Source organism: Callospermophilus lateralis, chromosome 18, assembly GCF_048772815.1.
Source record: "Callospermophilus lateralis isolate mCalLat2 chromosome 18, mCalLat2.hap1, whole genome shotgun sequence".
NCBI lineage: Eukaryota > Metazoa > Chordata > Mammalia > Rodentia > Sciuridae > Callospermophilus > Callospermophilus lateralis.
In genome coordinates, this window is record NC_135322.1 from 16,319,848 (window position 1) to 16,341,321 (window position 21,474).

The 21,474-nt window shown below is 36.8% G+C and overlaps 1 protein-coding gene and 1 pseudogene across 6 annotated transcripts in view; both read right to left on the reverse strand.

Moving 5' to 3' along the window:
- The window catches only part of LOC143383293 (uncharacterized), a 55,631-nt gene that overhangs the window by 12,425 nt on the left and 21,732 nt on the right, over window positions 1-21,474 (reverse strand). For 5 of the 6 annotated variants that reach the window (XM_076837656.2, XM_076837659.2, XM_076837654.2 and 2 more), the window contains one exon: window positions 7,789-7,846. In XM_076837656.2, the coding sequence (XP_076693771.1) occupies window positions 7,789-7,803 (15 nt within the window). In that variant the 5' untranslated portion in view covers window positions 7,804-7,846. The remainder of the gene's footprint in view (window positions 1-7,788; window positions 7,847-21,474) is intronic. The other variant, XM_076837658.2, reaches the window with a different exon arrangement.
- Window positions 12,535-16,150, reverse strand: LOC143383189 (microtubule-associated protein RP/EB family member 1 pseudogene; annotated as a pseudogene).

Consider the following 21,474-nt stretch of genomic DNA (forward strand, 5'->3'; position numbering starts at 1 on the left):
TATTAGAAACATTCTGTCAGTTTATGTTCATTCACTGATTTAGCAAGTACATACCTTTAATAACTATCAAGGGTTAAAGAGAAGATATCGGGTACCAATTTATACTGAATGTAAAAGAAATGGAAAAATAAAACTTTCAATTTAACTTGCTTGGGACCTCCTAAATACCAAGGGCAGGAAAAATGAAAGCAGGATTTGGATGGTGGCAAAAGCAGGGAGAGAATGAGCGGTAAAATTTGAGGTTAAATTAATAGGACATTAATTTACCAGTTGTACATACTGTTCAAAAGGAGGAGAAATTTTTTCTTTTTTTTTTTTTTTGGTACCAGGGATTGAATCCAGGGGTCTTAACCCATGGACAACATCCCCAACCCATTTTTTTGGGTGGGGGTACCAGGGATTGAACTCAGGGGCACTTAAATAAGTCACATCCCCAGCCCTATTTTGTATTTTATGTAGATACAGAGTCTCACTGAGTTGTTAGCACCTTGCTTTTACTGAGACTGGCTTAGAACTCACAATCCTCCTGACTCAGCCTCTGAGCCAATGGGATTTCAGGTATGTGCCATTGCACCCGGCTTGCCCATTCCTTTTTGTGTTTTATTTTGAGACATGGTCTTGTAAGTTGCTTAGGGCCTTGCTAAGCCTGGTCTGGAACCTGCAATCCTCCTGCCTCAGCCTCCCAAGTAGCTGGGATTACAGGCATGTCCACCGTGCCCTTGCAAGAGGAAGAGAAATCTTTGTTGGAAATTAGTTTATCATCCTTTAGTATGTGTCTGTAGCCATGAAAATAAGATCTGATGGCTCAAAGAGCTTACATACATTGAGAAAGAGGGTCACAGAATCCTACAGATAACAACAACAACAACAACAAGATGCCCTGATAAATGGCCAGCACTAGAAGTATAACTGCAACTATGAGAAAATAGTATGAAGACAGTTATAGTGTGAGTTTCAGAAATGAGAGATTTTTCAAGAAAAACTCTTAAAAGCAATGTGATTTGAATACAGAAATCTAACAGTCCCTCCTAGTTCAAAATTAAAATGCCCCAAAGAATATGAACACAAGAAAAATATCTTTAACAGCACTGGAAAAAAGAGAGAAAACGTATTTCCTTATCTTTTGAGGAATTTCTACCAGAAATGGGATGAGTTAGAAGTCCCCAACAGCTAATTCCCACTGTTTCTAAGAATTTATTTATTTATTTATTTTTAAATATATTTTTTAGTTGTCAATGGACCTTTTAATTATATTTATTTATTTATATGCGGTGCTGAGGATTGAACCTAGTGCCCCTCACATGCTAGGCAAGCACTCTGCCACTGAGCCACAATCCCAGCCCTTCTAAGAATTTATTTTAGGATCTTTTTTTTTTTTTTTTTTTAAAGAGAGAGAGAGAGAGAGAGAGAGGGAATTTTATTATTTATTTTTTAGTTATTGGCGGACACAACATCTTTGTTTGTATGTGGTGCTGAGGATCGAACCCGGGCCGCACGCATGCCAGGCGTTCGGGCCGCACGCATGCCAGGCGAGCGCACTACCGCTTGAGCCACATCCCCAGCCCCTATTTTAGGATCTTTTATGACTCCATGAATATGAATATCCATTAATACTAAGGGTTCAGAGAAAGCTGCGGCACTGATGGGATATCATTCCTAGGAAATCTTTCCTGCTGAAGGTCAGGACACTTGAAATAATTATGATGCTAGGGCAAGTGTAACCATGTGGAATGATGAGATAGGAGTCAACTACTGAGAATGGCAGAGCAATAAAACAGAAGGAATCTTGTTCCCTGGCCTTTGAAGGTAGAGGACCAGCCCTAGTCTGCTATTCAACACAAGAAATAAACTTCTGTCCTGTTATGGAAATGTTTTCTGAGATTTCTAATACAGGCAGTTAATTATAATCCTGACACATAAAAATATTTACGTCATGCAGAGAACACTTCAAGTACCATGTTTGTGGCAGCCATGGAGGTATACACTACTGAGAGTCCCAAATAGAGTTGGTAAACAGCCTGCAGTTTGAGAGCCAAACATTGCACCCAGCCAAAGACTGAACATGGCGGGAGGCAATGGATTGTAGACTATTACTACCTACAGTATCCCCCTAATAGAAAAGTTTTGGTCAGCAACTTCTCACTGGTCTAGCTGAGATTTTCTCACAGACACAGGACAGTCTGAATTGGCAGAAGAAAGAATCTGCAATTGTGGCATTTGCAGGAACATGGATGGAATTGAGAGCATTATGTTAACTGAAATAAGCCAAACTCAAAGTTCATGTCTTCTCTCAAAAGCAGAAGCTCTTAAGAGAGAAAAGGAAGGTGAGGAATCTCATGAAAACAGAAGGGAGACCAGAAGAATAGAGGAAGGGGAGCAGGGTGAGGGAAGAGGGGAAGGAAAGGGGGAGGTCCTATGGAAAGAAACTGGTGTCATTGATATATTGTGTGCATGTACAAATATATAACAACAAGTCCCACTATTATGTATATTTATAATGCATCAATAAAATATAAAATATCTATCATATAATACAGAAATTATGCATTTTGAAGAAGGAAAAAAGCATGAAGTAAATACAAACTCAGAGGAATATGAGACATCAGTAAAAGCATCAAAATATATATCATTTCAGTACTAAAGTATAAGTTTTTTTTAAAGGGAGGGGACAATTTTTAATATATATATTGTTTAGTTTTCGGCAGACACAACATCTTTGTTTGTATGTGGTGCTGAGGATCGAACCCGGACAGCACGCATGCCAGGCAAGCGTGCTACCACTTAAGCCACATCCCCAGCCCAAGTATGAAGTTTTTTAAATATATTTTTTAGTTGTAACATGGACACAATACCTTTATTTATTTATTTTTATGTGGTGCTGAGAATAGAATCCAGTGCCTCACACATGCCAGACAAGCACTCTACCACTGAGCCACAACCCCAGCCCAAGGATGAAGTTTTAAAGAGAGGAAAGTACATGAAAATATTGAAAGAAATAATGACTAAAAACTTACTAAATTTGGTAAAAAACACTTAACACTGCTATCTAAGGAGCTAGACAAACTCCAAGTAGGATAAACAACAAGGTACACATCTAGACACATCATAGTTCAAGGTTGAAGTAAAGATAAAATCTTAGAGCAGCAAGTGAAAAACTTCATTATCTTCAAGGGAATTACAATAAAATTAACAGCTGAATCAATGGAGACCAAATAACAAAGGGACAATATATTCAAAGTGTTGAAAGGAAAAAAAAAAGCAGCTTTAAATAAAGAATCCTATACTTAGGAAAGTTATTTTTTAAAAAAGCTAGGCAGGAGGGGCTGGGATTATGGCTTGGGGCTGGGATTGTGGCTCAGCGGTAGAGCGCTCGCCTAGCACGGGCGGGACCTGGGTTCAATCCTCAGCACCACATAAAAATAAAAGCATTGTGTTGTGTCGATCTACACCTAAAAAATATACATTAAAAAAATAAAAAATAAAAAAATAAAAATAGAAATGCTAGGCAGGAAAAGTCAATGGAAAAGGGACACAGTCCATTCTTTAAAATAGTCTTTGACAGATTTTACTTTTCCAAATTAAAATCCATTTATTTGTTTATTTTAATGTTTTATTGGATTATAATTATACCCAATAGTAAGATTCATTGTGATATACTCAAACATGGACCTAATATAATTTGTTCAATTTCATTTCCCAATATCTTTGCTTTCCCTCCCATCGTCCCTCCCCTATCCCCTTTATCCTATTAGTTTCCCTTCTGTTTTATTTTATTTATTTATTTGTTTGTTTATTTACTTATTGGGTACTGGGGATTGAACGCAGGGGCACTTAACCCACTGAGCCACATCTTCATTTAGAGACAGGGTCTCACTGAGTTGTTCACTTTTGCTGAGGCTGACTTTGAACTTGAGATCCTCCTGACTTAGCCTCCCGAGCTGCTGGGATTCCAAGCATGTGCCAATGCACCTGTCTATTTTTTTTTTATTTTAAAAAATAATTCTATAGGGTTATAGCTGTAGCTCAGTGCTAGAGCACTTGCCTCACATGTGTGAGACACTAGGTTAAATCCTTAGCATCACATAAAAATAAACAATAAAATAAAGATATTTAAAAAATAATATTTCTTTAGTTGTTGATTGACATTTATTTTATTCATTAATATGTGGTGCTGAGACTCGAACCCAGTGCCTTACACATGCCAGGCAAGTGCACTACCACTGAGCCACAGCCACAGCCCTCCCCTTCTTTTTGTTTTCTTGCATTTTTCTCTCTAGTTTCCACATATGAGAGAATCTCATAAAGGTTAACATGAAAATATTGTTTAATAGCTTATAGGCTAATTTAGGGTCTAGGAGTACTTGAGGTTTTTCATTATGAATATCATGAAATTCTTACTTGAGCTCTGGGGTTATTTTTAAATTAAGAAAATAAATGACTGAGGGCTGAGGCTGTAGCTCAGTGGTAGAGCACTTGCCTCAAAGGTGTGAGGCCCTGGGTTTGATCCTCAGCACCACATTAAATAAATAAATAAATAAATAAAGATATTATGTCCATCTACAACTAAAAATAATAATAATAAATTACCTAGTTATTAGAATGTGTCTAGCACAGATTCAGATACTAAGGATAGCAGTAAGAAAGACAACATTCTGGTCCTCTTGGAACTTACATTCTACTTAGGGCACACGGAAATGAAAAAATAAATAAGTGAATAAGCAAGACAAAGTATAATAGTAATAAATCATTAAAAAGTAATAAGATAATGGGTTTAAATAATATACTTTGAATTTGGTAACAGAAGCTGTTGAAGAGGGTAATATTTCAGCTGCAACCAGAATAAAGAGAAGGAACTAGTCATATAAACATGCAGGATGGTGGGCTGGGGTTGTGGTTGATGGTGGAGCACTTGCCTAGTATGTGTGAGGCACTGGGTTTGATCCTCAGTACCACATAAAAAATAAAGTTATAAAAAATATGCAGGATAATAAAACATAATGATATGTTTAAAGTTGTTTCTTTAGGTATAAACTTTCTCTCTTCAGAGGTGGGAAAATTCAGTGTGGTTGAAACATCATAGATAAGAGACCAGTATAGCACAAGACAGTGATAAAGATGGAGGCAGAAGGCATATCCTGAAGGGTTTGGTTTGGTGAAGGACATTATCCCAAGCGTAATGGGAAGCCATGAGATGATTTTAAGCAGGGAAGTTAATGCCTTAGGTTTTCAGTGTTCCCTTTGGATGTTCTACAGAAAATGAACTACAGATGATCAGTGATAAATGAAGGGAGATCAGTAGGAAGGTACCAAAGTAGTTCCAGGTAAGAGATAACGTGATGTGGGCTACATGACCCACAGTAGTATTATTCAGTGACCAGATCTGAGGTATGATTGGTCTTTCCTAAGTTAGATTAATCTGATAGTTTAAAAAATCTTATTTGCATTTTATTAATCATGAGGGTAGCTGAAGTCATAGAGGAAAGTGGCTGGGAACAAAGGCTCCACATTAATACTGTTCAGACTCCTGGTTCTAATACAATCTACAACCTTGAGCCAGTTTCTTAATCTTTCTATCCTTTTTATCCATTGTATTTGAAACATGGAAATAATGAGAGTATTCACCTCTTGGACTCCTTATGAAGATTTTATAATCTATGTAAAACTTTGACATTCTTTATATCATTATTTGTAACTTTTATGAGCCCTTCTTTTTTATTTTTTCAATTGCAAATTATTTCTTTCATATCCCCAGTTTTCTACCAGATTTCATTTTAATTACTGGCTTATAAATATATTTAAATAATAGATTAGTCTGCTGTATATTACTAAAAAATTGTTATTGGTTTATTTTATTTATGGTTATTGTATCAAAAAGAATACAGTTTTTGTAGACCCAGATTTAGTTGAGTTTTTTTATCACCTACGAGTTCATATTATGTCAAAAAGGCAAACTTGTGAGGATAGAAAATACACTCAAGAAGGTTATCTTGGAGTGACTGGGAGCCCTCAGATATTGTTAGGGTATATTTGTTGACAGTTACTTTGGAAAACTGTTTTCAATAAAAGTTGACCTCACATATAACTTATGATGCGGAAATTCATCTTTTGGTATATATCCTAAGGAACATGTGCATGTGTCCAAAGTGGACATCTATAATAAAGTTCACAGCAACTATTTATAATTTCTTTAAAATAAAAATCATCTAAATGCCCATTGACAGGAACTCATATGAATAAAATGTGGTTTATTTACATAATTGAATAATAATATATGATGAAATTAACTGAGATCAAAGACACACTGTATATCTCAGTACAAAAAAGCTTTGAGCTGAGGGTGAAAAGGCAGTGAGAGAGATGTTCAATATCTGAGAGTGTAGGGTAAATGTGAGAGAGAAAGATCACAAAAGAAGTGTGAAGCAAAAGGGTTAAATTCTGAGAAAAAGGAATTATCCGTGAAGAGGAATTAGAATATCACTTAGTCTAAGGGTCAATAAAAAAGTAATAAGGGATTGTGGGTTCAATTCATTAAAACTATGAATATTCAAACAAAATGTGTACTAGGTGATGAAGATAGGGCAGAAAACAAAGTAAAATACACTCCCTGCTCACAGTCTAGTTAACTACACTTACAAGAATTTACCAGAAATTATTACTTTACATTGTGGCTCTATCAGAAGCAAATGCCCACTGAAAAAGACAATTACATAGGGTCATTTGAAAGCCACATAGCCCACATCTTTCTTCAGACAGTCTAATTTTTTTAAATTGAGGTATGGCATGCATAGATTAATGTGGTACAATGTGCTGATGTTAAGTGTACAACCTGATACACTTTTGAGACACAGACATGTTTACTCAGAATCAAAATACTAAACATTTTTAACACTTCAGCTTAATTCGTGCCTTTTCCTAGTAAATACCCTCTCATAAGGAACCACTATTCTGACTTCTATCAAAGTAGATTAGTTTTACTAGCTTTTGAACTTTACATAAATAAAATCTTTTGTATATACTTTTTGTTTCTGGCTTCTTTTGCTCTGTTGATGAGATTTACCCATTTTGTTGCATGTACCAGTAATGTAGTCTTTTGTATTGTGTAGTATTCTATCATATGAAATACTATATTTTATTCCAACTTTTTTTCTGATGTTCACTTGCATTCTAATGCTAAGGCAATTCAGATATTCTTTATTTTATCTTTGATCAAAACAGACCAACTGAAAGCTAGCTTATCGATTATAATAAGTCACACAATTTTCATTAATCAAAGTGGCAATAAAAAAAGCTTATTTCTGGGGCTGGGATTGTGGCTCAGAGGTAGAGCGCTCACCTAACATGCATGAGGCACTGGGTTCGATCCTCAGCACCATATAAATATAAAATAAAGATATTGTGTCCACTATAACTAAAAAATAAATATTTTTAAAAAAGAAAAGCTTATTTCTGTTAGGAAATGTTTTTTTGTGTACATACAATGAAAATTAAGTAATGAATTTCTGCTCTAGTTTGCTGTACTTATAAATATGAAATTCATAAAAAAAGTCCATCAACAAACTAAAAACTTTTTTAATGAAATTCCTTTTTGAAGCCTAATCTCTCTGAATGGACCCACTTCATAAAATAGCCACATCTGAACTCTTCCCTAGTTTTAATCTTCTATTTCCTCTGAAAATGTTTTTTTTTTTTTTAATATAGGCCTTTCTAATTACTATATGGATTACTGCCAAGTCCTTAAAACTGCATTGCAGAATAAGGCAGGGAACAAAGAGAAAATTTAATATTTACCTGGCACTCAGTCATTTCCTCTTCTTTCTAGAAAGGGACAGGGTCCAAAGAGGCAGAGCTAGGGAAGAGAGTAAACGTCATTAATTAGGAGAGGCCTGACTTGTGTTTCAGAAACCTGTTTCCATAGGTACATTAAACACCACCTCTAGCAGAATGATACTTGGATCTATCAGAAAGGTCAAAAATATTCACACCCACAAAGTATAACTAGTATGGTTCTAGGGAACTTAGTTGTGGGATGGATAGGAACAGGAATGCATATATGAGAGATACCCCATGAATATATCAATAACTCTGTGTCAGAAAAAACAGCTTCATGGGAGCAGGGGTGCCGCAGTCTGGCTGGGCACAATTCAGGAGCCACTTGTCAAAAGAAACTAACTTTATTTTTAGAACCACACAGCCTCCTGTCTTAGGTTGGTACCATTGCAATTGGATCTTACCCGTCACTGACTACCGGTCCAGTATACAGCCACACCTGTGGAGAGGTCTTTGTACCAGTGGGGGGGGTGAGGTTCTTTGCCTCACCTCTGTTGGCCCCCAAATTTTAGCTGAACGATCATGACAAGCAGAAGGGAGGAAGATACACCAAGCCAATTGACAGCTCCTTTTGGAAAAATTGTACCACCAATGACACCATCAGCATAAATACCCCAACACTACCACAAGTCGCTGCACCAACAGATAGTTCACAATGCATAAAAGTGAGTTCACAATGCATACAAGTGACACATAGTCCAGGCAAGTTCTACAAGCAGTTCAGTGATGGCTATTGCAGAAGCTGTAGATTGGTTTTATCTTTGTCTTCACCGGCACTGGGATGAAGATAGGAATTCTGGCAATAATGGCTAAAGAAAAAATTATGTAACATTCCAGAAGGCACTAAAAGAAAACAATTTTCTTAACAATTTACATTATCTTGAAGAGAATTATTAAATATAATGAAAAGGAAAGGTGAAAGTAAACAAACAGATCTGTTAATCTCCTTTTTTGTTCACATATTAAAACATCTCCAGGGACAGGCAACTTAAAACAAAAATGAAGCAAAACAAAAGAGGAATCTTAAAATGGCTACCCATCCTCTCGCCCTGCCCTCAGGGGCGAGCAGTTTACTTACCCTCAGTCGCTCCCGTGCGTGCCACCAAATGCCGCAGTCTGGCTGCGCACAATTCAGGAGCCACTTGTCAAAAGAAACTAACTTTATTTTTAGAACCACACACGCCAAACAAAACCGCTCCTCAGGAAAAACCCTCAGAGCCCAACTGCCACCACCGGCTTCCCACAAGCCACTCCCCCAACCACCAACCTCTCCACCTCCCACAATCCTCCTGCTCTTGAGGCCGATTGGCTGGGTTGCATGGGTGGAGCCAAAAAAGTCCCCCAATGAGCAGCTCAGTGGTCTGAAAGGGCAGGGAAACAGCCCGATGAGCATCACCGCAGAGGAGCCAATCAGCTAGATGTTGCTGGGGCCGCTGTGAGCCAATCATCAGCTGGCAGTCTGAAAGTTTGCTGGGGCCCCTTCGGCTGTGGCTCTCAACATCGGGGTACTGGGATTGAACCCAGGGACACTTTTCCATTGACCTACATCCTCAGTCCTTTTTATTTTATTTTATTTTATTTATTTATTTTTTTTAAAGAGAGAGAGGTAGAGAGAGGTAGAGAGAGAGAATTTTAATATTTATTTTTTAGTTATTGGCAGGCACAACATCTTTCTTTGTATGTGGTGCTGAGGATCGAACCTGGGCCGCACCCATGTCAAGCGAGCGCGCTACTGCTTGAGTCACATCCCCAGCCCCCTTTTTATTTTTTTGAGACAGGTTCTCAGTAAGTTGCTGAGGCTGGCCTGGAACTTGTGATCCTCCTGCCTCAGCTCTCCAGTCTCTGAAATTACAGGTGTGCACCATTAAGTCTACATCTATTACTTTACTGTCTAACAATTTTTGTTGTTGTTGACTTACTTTAAATAACTTTCGTTGTTCATTGGAAGATTTTCCCTAAAAAGATCTTTTAAAAGAAAATTTGGCCAGATAAATTATAGTGAGAAAAGGAAATTTGCCTGGGAGCAAAGAGATTTTCCTTCTAGTCTTTCCTGTGCCAATAATAAGCACTGTAACCCTGAGATTGGTTTCTTACAATCATTATAATGAAAGTTTAAAGAGATAGCAGAATAAGATGGTTTCTGAGCAGCTGCACTAGCATTGTGAAGTTCTGTAAGGAAAATTTGGTATCTTTTTCTTTTTTCCCTTCATGTTTTTAAAACAGCTTTTATTTTTTTAAAAAGTTAATATGTGCATTATAGGAAGCAGAAAAATAAAAGCAAAGGATAGTCATCCAGTCATGAGCAGCTTAGTTGGATGTGTCCTTCCAGGTCCTGTGTGCACACACACAGCATCCCATTTTGTGTGACTGAGATCAGTGTATCATGCTTTTCCACACATCACAAATATTCACTAATTCAAAATCCCAGAGTTACATGAATATACTATACAAGAATATACTGTACCAATTCAGTTTGTTAGGAAAAAACTGGGGCCTTTCTTGGGTACAAAAATTTCAGTGAACACAGAAAGGGCAACAGACCTCTAGACAGAAGTATTATTAGCAGAGTCACAACTAAAATAATGTATTCCCTTAATCCTCAGTTTACAATGAGACAAAACAACAGTACACCTATCATATTTCTTTTTTTTTAATTATTTTTTGTTTTAGGTGGACATGATATCTTTATTTATTTTTTTTAATGTGGTGCTGAGGATCGAACCCAGTGCCTCGCGCATGCCAGGCCAGTGTGCTACCACTTGAGCCACATCTCCAGCCCCCCAAACATGTTCATTATGAGATTTCTACTATCAAAATATTAGCAAGAAAGATGTTCCCAGTGAATGCAAGTGCTTCTACAGCAGTGGTCAGAACAAAATGTAAGTCCTTGAGCACTTGCTCCTGCCTTTCCCTACATGCTCCTTCTGCTCCTCTGCTGCAGCCTAATCGACAGTCCTGATATTCACTGCCCAGGGCATCACAATTCCATGTCCAGGATGCATCTTTTCCATCAGGTATATCAAAAAGATGTAAAATTTACAAGTTTGCTAATTCACTGGCTCTACTTTTTAATGATACACTGTCACCTCAGGACATCTAGAAAGCTTGAATGTTGTGAGAAACTTGGTATCTTGCTAAGGATAGAGAATTGCATGCCTGCACCAGCACTGTGAAGTTATAATAGACACTGTGACTGTCTAAATGCTTACACATTAGTCCTTGCAAATCAACCCTCAATTTTGCCACAGTGGCAATCTGCCTTCTCCCAGGGATGAACTATGATTAATCTAGGTTAAGGAGGGCAATCTCATTCCCTTTTGCCAGTTATTTTCCCTGACAGCTGAGTTATCATGTGAAACCGTATTGGATAATAGATAATATCTGCTCAGGGGAGGAGTTATAAAAAATTGTTTTCTAGTATTATTATTATTGGTGCTGAGGATCAAACCCAGGTTCTTGTGGATACCAGACAAACATTCTACCACTAAACGGTATATCCCCAGCTGTTTTCTGATTTTTTTTTAAAAAAGGCATTATAATCAAGCTCAACTCTTTCCTTTTGACTTGGACATGGATATGACAATGGCTCACATCTTAATGGATATTTGGGGGCTGGGGCTTGGACTCAGTGGTAGAGCGCTTGCCTAGCGTGCATGAGGCACTGGGTTTGATCCTCAGCAGCACATAAAAATAAATAAAGACAGGCTGTCCATCTACAATTTCAAAACAATTTAAAAAAATAAATATCTGGCAGTTAGCTTTATAACCTTGAAGTGTTAGGTATAGGAACCAACAGTGACCAGTTAAAGGCGGTGGATCAAAGAAAAAAAAAAAAAACCCAAGATTTGATGATATAAGAAACCACTGAAATAGTCTGGAATCTTACAGTATTCTCCTTCTTTTTCTTGAAATACCTAATTTTATTTAGAAAATATTTAAAAGTAGACAGAAATCCTGTCAAGAAAGACTAGGTGGGAAATGGGTTCCTAATAAAATAGAATTTTATGTCCACAAAAGTCTAAAAGGTCACAGAAGAGAAACAGTACCACTGGAACAATGGTTAGTTACCTGCATTTTTTAAAATTATTAATTAATGAGTGTGGATTTTTCTTTGAATTCCACACAGATAATGTACTACACAGCAATTTGATCATAAAACACTTGTTTCCTACATAAGCTACCACCATAGACAAATCAATACAAACACATCATGAACTGAACAATCTCAGCAGTGGGTAACTACTGAGAAAAATTTGCAGAATTTTGACAAAGGGAGTAAATAGGCCATGGGCAAAGCAAATGAGGGAGAGTTAAGGAAGGAAATATTTTAAATATTAATAATTAGCCCAGTTATGGTACTGTATTTTTTGCAAAAGAAACTCACATTTTGTAACACATCAGTGAATTTTATCTCCAAAGAGATTAGTACACTGACAAAGTATTCGCATGATAGTGGAGAGATGTGGATGGCAGATATGAAAACACCCTAGCCTTGTAGATCCCACAGCAACTCAGTGACACCCTGTCTTCTAAATAAAATACAAAAAGGGCTGCGGATGTGGCGGATGTACCTGGGTACAATCCATGGTACAAAAACAAAAATAAACCAAAAAAGTGGTCCTCTAAGAATTGTAAAAGGGTGTATTTCACATTTAAGCACATAATTTTGAGTACGAAATTCCGATGCTGCTCTGCTGGTCCAGGCTGTTAATACTCTTGTTTCTCTGGTGGGCCTCAATCATGTATCACAAAACCTTCATCTATGGCAGGAAATTTCTACAGTCCTCTGCAATGCAGGGAGGTTTGCTTCCTCATTCTTCTGGTAAATCAGTCCAATGTTCCTTACCTTCCTGAAGTAGAAATCTCTTTCTCCAAGTCCTCACAGTAAGTTTCAACACGTTGATCTGCTACATCCATTTGACCACTTTGTGGGGCTGTTGCCCACACTAGGATTCTTTTGCACCACCCTGGGCCAGCCTTAGGAGTCACAGTGGTTTTCTGTGGTGATGGGCTCTGTGGACCCAAACTGCTTCAGCAGTTTCTTCGGTTTGTTCAGAGCTGGAGCAATAAGGAAGCCAATTCAGTTCCTTGACCTTGTCTGGCAGCCACAAGGTCATACTTTTTCCCTCCGTAGTTTGCATCAAAAACTTCTTCAACCACTCAGCCTTCAAAATTGTAGTGGCATTTTCCTTTACTAATTTATCCACAGGAAATTTTGTCAACTCCTATCCTCTTAAAACCTGCTTGTAGTATTTTGAAGTTCTGAACCTATTCGTGTTTCAAATTAGCTTGGAATCTCAGGGAATAGCCAGTCCATAGGGAGTCCCAGAGCCCCCTGTTCAATCTTTGCCAGATTCAAATGCTGAGACCAACTAGACCAGCATGTCATGTCGATTTAGGTCATCATCGGTGACTGAGTACACATTTACAGTAATCTTTAGCTCCCGGCAGAACAAAGTCCACTGCCGCACCAGCTCTGGTTCTGTCTTCACCTAATACAAACAAAGGGACCCCGGCTGTCTGCCGGCTGTGACGCACCCCCGCTATGACGCACCAACATACACATTCTTAGTGTCAGCCCCATCCTCTCCTCTCTTTGCTATTGGCCACTGAACGCCATGGGGTCCTTAACTACTGAGCTACATCCCCCTTTTTGTTTTTTACTCAGGGACAGGAGCTCATTAAGCTGCTGAGGCCCTCGCTAGATTGCTGAGGCTGCTTTGAACCTGCGATTCTTCTGCCTCAGCCTCCGGAGTTGCTGGGGTTACAAGTGGGCGCCACTGCGCCTGGCACAGTCGTAAGGGAGATAAAAAATGCCTTCATTGTCTAATACCCTATTAGGTTCAGCCAATGTCTAATACCCTATTAGGTTCAGCCAAAAATTATTCTAAGTACAACAAGTTTAGTGGTAAAATGGCACGTCTTGTAATTTGAGCACAACAGAGGGGTAACAAATTGGGGTGGTGCGTGTGTGCTTGAGGGGAGGTAAGCCCTCAGTTTTCGTCAAGGATCCCTTCCCGAACAAAGCAAGTCTCTTCATCTCCCTCCCCATCCACTTCCCTTCCTCCACCTCCCTCATCTCTGAGCAAGTGTGCCTCTCTTTTAAAACCAACAAGCACCCCACGTGTAAAAAACATATTTCTGAATCTACCTACTTTCATTTATATTAAACACAACTTCAAACTGTTATTTTGAACTTTAGCCCAGAGCCAACAGGTTCATTGTAATATTCCTTTTGGCTTATTTGTAACTTCTTTTTTTCTTTTTTAAACATTTTTTAGTTGTGGACGGACATAATAACTTTAATTAATTAATTTATTTAATGTGGCGTTAGGCAGGCTCTGTACCACGGATCCACAACCAAAGCCCTGTAACTTCTTTTCCTGCAAGAGATATCTGGCTCTTACACTCTACAACATACTTATTTATTCAACATTAATATACAAATAAAACAGCATCAGAATCCATAGTCTACTTAAATCCACTTACCTAACCAATCAGATTACAGTGTTTGAGTAACTTGTTTTTGACTTTGGCCTTATAAAATCTAGTTGAAACCGTTTTATAGGCTGCATCCATTGCTGGAATGAAGACTTTTATTAGCAATCAGTGTCAACATTCCAGAAAATACTGATATTACTCTGAAGGGACAGAATTACTCATAGAGGCCCCAGAGCAAGCTTGTGGAAGGACTTCAATCACATATTAACATAGACCTTGGTCTTCTTGGGAAGAAAAGGAGGCTCCGGGTTGATCAATGGGGACAGAGAGAATGAAAATCAAGTGGTGATGGTTCACAGTATCTGCTGTCACTGAGGCTAGTATGCTGGTGTGAGGATTTTGTTTGGTTGTTGTTGTTGTTTTACTAGTAAAACAAAATAAAACAACAAAACCAAACAAAACTATCCCACTGTTTGGATGAGGCCAGGCATTGTTTATTCAGTATCTCAAACTCAAAAAGATGAGTTAATGATTGAAGTTAATTTTTGTAGATACACTTAGGGTAACACAGGATCTATCTTTACTAAAGTGTAAGGATTTTTTTGTTTCTATTTTTGTTTACATGAATTAAGAAATTTTGTCAAGTGCTTTTTCTGCATCAGTTGGGATGATGTACAAATGGTTCTTCAGTCCCCTTTATGGTGAATTACACAGTTAATGATTTTCAAATTGATTTTGGTTCACTGATTTTCTTTTTTTTTAATAGAATTCTGCTCTAATCATTAATATTGCTTCCTTAGTCTAGCATTCAGGAGGCCCGGGCTTTGATCCTCAGTACTGTGAAAAAAAAAAAAATCCTCTTTTTTTATTACTTTGAGTTTGATTTGCTCTCCGCCCCCTCCAGCCCTTTACTTTCTAATCTATATGACTATTTTTTTTTCTTCCCTTAATGTACAGGCTAGGAATATCAATACAATGCTAATGGAAGAGATGAGAGGGTATGTTCTTACCTTATTCTCAAATACAAAAGAAGTTACAAATTCAGTGAAAATTAGAACATAACTTTTAAAAAGTTGTGTTGTGCAATTAAAATGTTTCACAGAAATGTAGGTCCTTGCATGCTAATGTTCATCCTGGAAGAGACGCTTCTTTTTCCCCCACATTTATTGGTGCATTACATTTATTGTGTATTATGTACATACTAATGAGATTTGTTGTTACATATTTGTTCATGCACTTAATACACAATATAATTGGGCCAATATCACTTCCAAGCACTTCCCCCTCCATCTGAACCTCTAACCCCTTGATCTCTTTCCTCTACTGATGTCCCTTTGATTTTTTTTTAATATTTATTTTTTTAGAAGTAGTTGGACACAATACTTTTTATATGATGCTGAGAATCAAGGCCAGGGCCTTGCATGTGCTAGGTGAGCGCTCTACAGCTGAGGCACAACCCCAGCCCTCACTTTGATTTTCATGAGATCCACCCCCATTTTTCTTTTCCTTTTTCCTCTCCAGCTTCCACATAAGAGAAAACACACGACACTTAACCTTCCCAAGTTTGACTTTATTTAACTTAGCATAATGGTCTCTAGTTCCATCCATTTTCCTGCAAATGTCATAATTTCATTTTTCTCTATGGCTGAATAAAACTCCATTATGTATAACCGAATTTTATTTATCCATTTATCTGTTGATGGACACCTAGGCTGATTCTATAGTTTGGCTCTTGTATTACTGTAAAAACATGGCTATGCATATATGATGACTTTTAATTCTTCAGAATACCAAGGAGTGGAATAGCTGGGTCATATGGTGGTTCCATGCTTAGTCTTTTGAGAAGCCTCCATACTGATGTCCATAGTGGTTGAATGTCCATAGTGGCAGAATTTCCAATTCTGCCAACAGTGTAAAAGTGTTCCTTTTTCTCCACATCCTCCTCAGTATTATTATTTGTATTTTTGATGACTGCCATTCTGACTGGTTTGAGATGAAATTTCAGTGTAGTTTTGATTAGCCTTTCCCTAATTAAAATCAGCACTTCTAAGGCATAAAAACAATATAAGCCCAAAGTTGGTAAAAAGAAAGAAGGAAACGAAGAGTGTAAATCTTCCAGATCTTGTACATATTAAAACACTAATAATGGTGTATTATGGACAACATGTCAATCAGCTTGACAATTTAATTAAATAGATTATTGGAAAGACACAAAAGAGAATGTGTAGCCATGTTCAATAATTTCTTGCTCTTCCTTCAGAGTAGCTGTTCTCTTCCCCCAATTGTGTCACTTAAGATGGTTTATGTCAGGATTTCCCATCTTTTCTGAAAGCATCCAGTTGAATTAATGGAGAAAATATCTGCTGCAACCCAGTCCAGGGGCATACTGGAGGAATGTGTGGTGGGAGTTGGGCCTGGTGTGGCAGGAAAGATGTTCTGGTTGACTTTGAATAGGGCCATGCTGAGGCATTTCTGTGAAACTTCAGACAATATTTCTTATTAGTACCCTCCCAAGAGGGATGGGACAATGGGAAGCAGGCTAAGTCTTAGGGTAGAAGGAGAAGTGTGCATTGCTTCTTGCTTCCTTGGTTTTGCAAGAAGAATGTCTCCTGTCTAGATTCTTAATGTAGAAGTATAGTACTAATTTGAGTTCTAATTATTTTTATCATTTAATGCCATAAATTTCCATATAAGCACTAATTTACTACACACATTTTGATATACTGTATTTTCATTTTCAAAGTATCTCAAAGTATTTTTTCCTCTAAGATTTCCTCATTTATCCATGCCCTGTTCTGAAGTATATTTAATAGCCAATTATTTGGAGATTTTCTAGGTATCTTTCTGTGCTTTATTTCTACTTTCAGTCAGCTATGGTCTGAGAACATGCTTTGAATGACTTTCACTGTTTGAAAATTGCTGAGGCTTGTTTTATGTTCCAATATATGATCTATCTTGATGAATGTCCACATGTACTTGAAGAAGATATGTAGGGGCTGGGGTTGTGGCTCAGTGGCAGAGTGCTTGCCTAGCACATGCAAGGCTCTGGGTTCGATCCTTAGCACTATATAAAATAAATAAATAAAAAACAAAGGTATTGTGTCCATTTACAACTAAAAAATTTTTTTAAAAAAGATGACATGTAGTTGGCTGTTTGGTATTCTATAAATGTCAAATGTCTGTTGAAAAACTGACATTCAACATTTGAATACTGATGTTTTTTGGGGGGTCTTCTGAAATCTTATTGATTTTCTTCTTTCATTTTCCATCAATTAATGAGAGAGGGGTTTGGTTTCCTTATTCTTTGCTATGAAAAAGGAATTAAGTCCTTAATAATTGTGTGTGCCTATTTCTCCTTTCAATTCTATCAGTTTTTGCATTTATTTTGAAGCTCTGTTGTTGCTACATATACATTAACAAGTATTATCCCTTCTTAGAGAACTGCTCCCTTGATTATTATGTAATATCTCTCTGATGATATTACTTGTTCTAAAGCCTACTTTGTCTAATATTAAAATCGATTCTCTATTTACCATTCAGCTTGAGAGAGAGAGAGAGAGAGAGAGAGAGAGAGAGAGAGAGAGAGTGTGTGTGTGTGTGTGTGTGTGTGTGTGTGTGTGTTTGGGTACTGGGGATTAAACCCAGGGCCTTGCATTTATAAAGCATACACTCTACCAGTAAACTACCCCCCAATCCCATCTGTATGTTTAAAATGGTTTCTTATAGATAGCAGCTAGACAAATGCTTTTATGAAAGGCAGTAAGCTCTATCTTATCTTTTAGCTGATGTGTTATTTAATAGTGATATTTAAATTGATTATTAAGATAGTTGAATTAAGGTCCACCATTCTCCTGGTTATTTTCTATTTGCTAGAAACAAACAAAACTAAAAACAAAAACTTCCTTTAGCATTTCTTATAGAGAAGGTCTGCGGAAAATGAATTTATTTGTCTAAGGAAGTCCTTATTTTTCTTTCTTTTTAAAATTTTATTCCATCGTGATCAGGAAACTTGAGATCTTAAGTGTATGATACATTATTGTTGATTAAAGGTACAACGTATAGCAGATCTACAGAGTTTATAAATCATGCTTGACTCAAACTTTATGCCCACTAATAACTCCACATTTTCCCTGTCGTCAGCCCCTAGGCTAGTTCTATAGTTTGGCTGGCAACTGTGATTCTATGAATTTGACTATTTAACAAACCTCAAATAAGTGAAACCATGCAGTACTTATCTGTGGCTTTTTCACGTTAGCATAATTTCTTCAAATTTCATTCTTCTTGTGTACCACATTTTCTTTATCCATTAATCTGTTTATGGATATTTAGGCTTTTTCCATATCTTGAATATTAAGTGCTACAATGAACATAGCAGTGATAAAATCTCTTCAAACTTCTCTGATTTCATTATTATTGATGTATACCCAGAAGTGGGCTTTATTTAACCATATGGTAGTTCTATTTTTAATTCAAAAAAAGTATTTTTAGTTGTAGATGGACATAATACCTTTATTTATTTTATGTGGTGCTGAGAATTGAACCCAGTGCCTCACACGTGATAGGCAAGTGCTCTACTGCTGAGCCACAACCCCAGCCCCTGTATTTTTAATTGTTTAAGGAGCTTCAAAAGGCTATACCATTTTATATTCCCACCAACAGTATAAAGAATTCTAATTTCCCCATATCCTCACCAACACTTGTTACCTTTTGATTTTTAAAAAAAATATTTATTTTTTTTAGGTGTAGATGGACACAACACAATGCCTTTATTTTTATGTGGTGCTGAGGATCGAACCCGGGTCCTGCCTGCGCTAGGTGAGCACTACCGCTGAGCCACAATCCCAGTTCCTTTATTTTTTTTTTTTTATAATAATCACCTGTTAGGTGGGGATGATATCTCATTTTGTTTTTTATTTTATTTGCATTGCCCTGATAATGTTGTTGAGTATCTTTTCATATACCTGCTGGCCGTTTGCATGTATTCTATTTCTGTTTTTACAACTGAGTTGTAGAAGTTCCTTATACATTTTGAACAATGACCCTTTCTCAGATATATGGCATGCAAACCCTTTTCCCAGTTTGACTTTTCCCTCTGTGCTTTTCTCTACTGTGCAGAAACCTTTCATTTTGATGTAGTCTCACATTTCAGCTTTTCTTACCTGTGATTTTTTTAATTTATTTTTTAATTGGACACAATACCTTTATTTTACTTTTTATTTGTATGTGGTGCCGGGGATCTAACCCAGTGCTTCGTGTGTGCTAGGCAAGCACTCTACCACTGAGCCACAACCCTGGCCCCTCTGTACTCTGTTTTTTAAAAATATTTTTTCAGTTGTAGATGGACACAGTACTTTTATTTATTCACTTTATGTGGTGCTGGGAAATAAACCCATTGCCTCACACATGCGAGGCAAATACTCCACCACTGAGCCACAACCCCAGTCCCCTATACTCTATTTTGAAATCTGTGTGATCCATTCAGATTTGTTCAAGATTGATTTACATATTTGTAGTTTTTTGTGGTTTCATGTGATTTATAAAACTTTTTCTATTTTGGCATTGACTCTGTAGATCACTTTAAGTAGTATGAACATTTTAACAATATTTGTATAACCCACTAACATTGAACATTGTTCCGCTTTTGTTGTTTAATTATTTTCCCCAAGATTTTGTGGTTTTCAGTATATTAGTCTTTCAATTCCCTATTTAAGTTTGTCCCTAAGTATCTTATTCCTTTTAGTGCTACTGTATTTTTTTAAATTTCTTTTTCTAATAGTTCATAATTAGCATACAAAAATGCAAGTGATTTTTGCATGTTGATTTTATATCCTACAATTGTAGTGAATTCATTTCTTCTTTTTTTAAAGATCATGTTATACTGCAAACAGAGACAATTTTATTTTTTCCTTTCTTTTTGTTTTGGTGGGGAGGCTGGGGATTGAACCCAAGGGCACTTAACCACTGGGCCACATCCCCAGCTCTTTGTATTTTATGACAGGGTCTCACTAGGTTTCTTATAGGCTGGCTTCAAACCTGCAAACTTCCTGCCTCAGCCTCCTGAGCCAATGAGATTACAGGCGTGTGCTACTGTGCCTGGCTTATTTTTTCCTTTCTGATTTAGATGCCTTTTCTTTCTTTGCCTTCTCTAATGGCTCTGGGTATATATTCAATATGATGCAAATTTCCAGTACTATGTTAAATAGAAGTGGCAAGACTGGCTAATCTTAATATTGATTTTAGAGAAAAAGTTCTCAACTTTTTATAGTTAAGTATGGAGTAAGCCATGAACTTGTCATATATGGCCTTTATTATGTTGATATACATTCCTTGTATACCTAATTTGTTTCAATGTTTTCTCATAAGAGTGTCAAATTTTGTTAAATGCTTTTTCAGCATCTATTGAGATCATGTGACTTTATTCTTTTTTGTTGTTGTTCTTTGTTAACATGGTATGCTGCATAAACTGATTTTTATATTTTGAACCTTCTCAAGGATAAATTCCACTTGATCATGCTCTATAACCTTTTAATGTGCAGATTCAGTTTTTCTAGTATTTTGAATTGCCTTTGTTATTCCTAAGGAATGCTAGCCTGTAGTTTTCATTTTTTGTGATCTTTTTCTGGCTTTGGTATCTTGTTAATTTGGATCTCATGAGTTTGGAAGTGTTCTGTCCTCTTCAATGTTTTGGGAGATTTCTGAGAAGGATTTGCACCCTTCTTTAAATGTTTTGTATAATTCACCAGTGAAGTCAGTTGGTCCTGAGCTGTTTTCTTTTGGCAGGGGTAAGGACTTTGATAACTAATTCAATCTCAATAGTAGTTAAGTCTATTTATTCATTATTTAGTCTTAGTAGGTTCTAAGTTTCCATGAGTTTACATCTTCTAGGTTATCCAGTTTGCTGAGTATTGTTCACAGTACTCTCTTATGATCTTTTAAATTTCTGTGTCATCAAATGTATAACTTCACTTTTATTTCTGATTTATCTAAGTCTTCTGTTTCTTTTAATTTTCCTCAGTCTAACCAAGGGTTTGTCAATTTTATTTTTTTCATTGATGTAATTTTTCTATTTCAACTCTCATTTCTTCTTTTTGCTATCTTTGGTCTTAGTTTGTTCTTCTTCTAATTCCTTGAGATTTAAAGTTAGGTGTTTATTATTTAAGATCATTTTTTCATATTTATTTATTGGTACTAGGAATTGAACCCAGG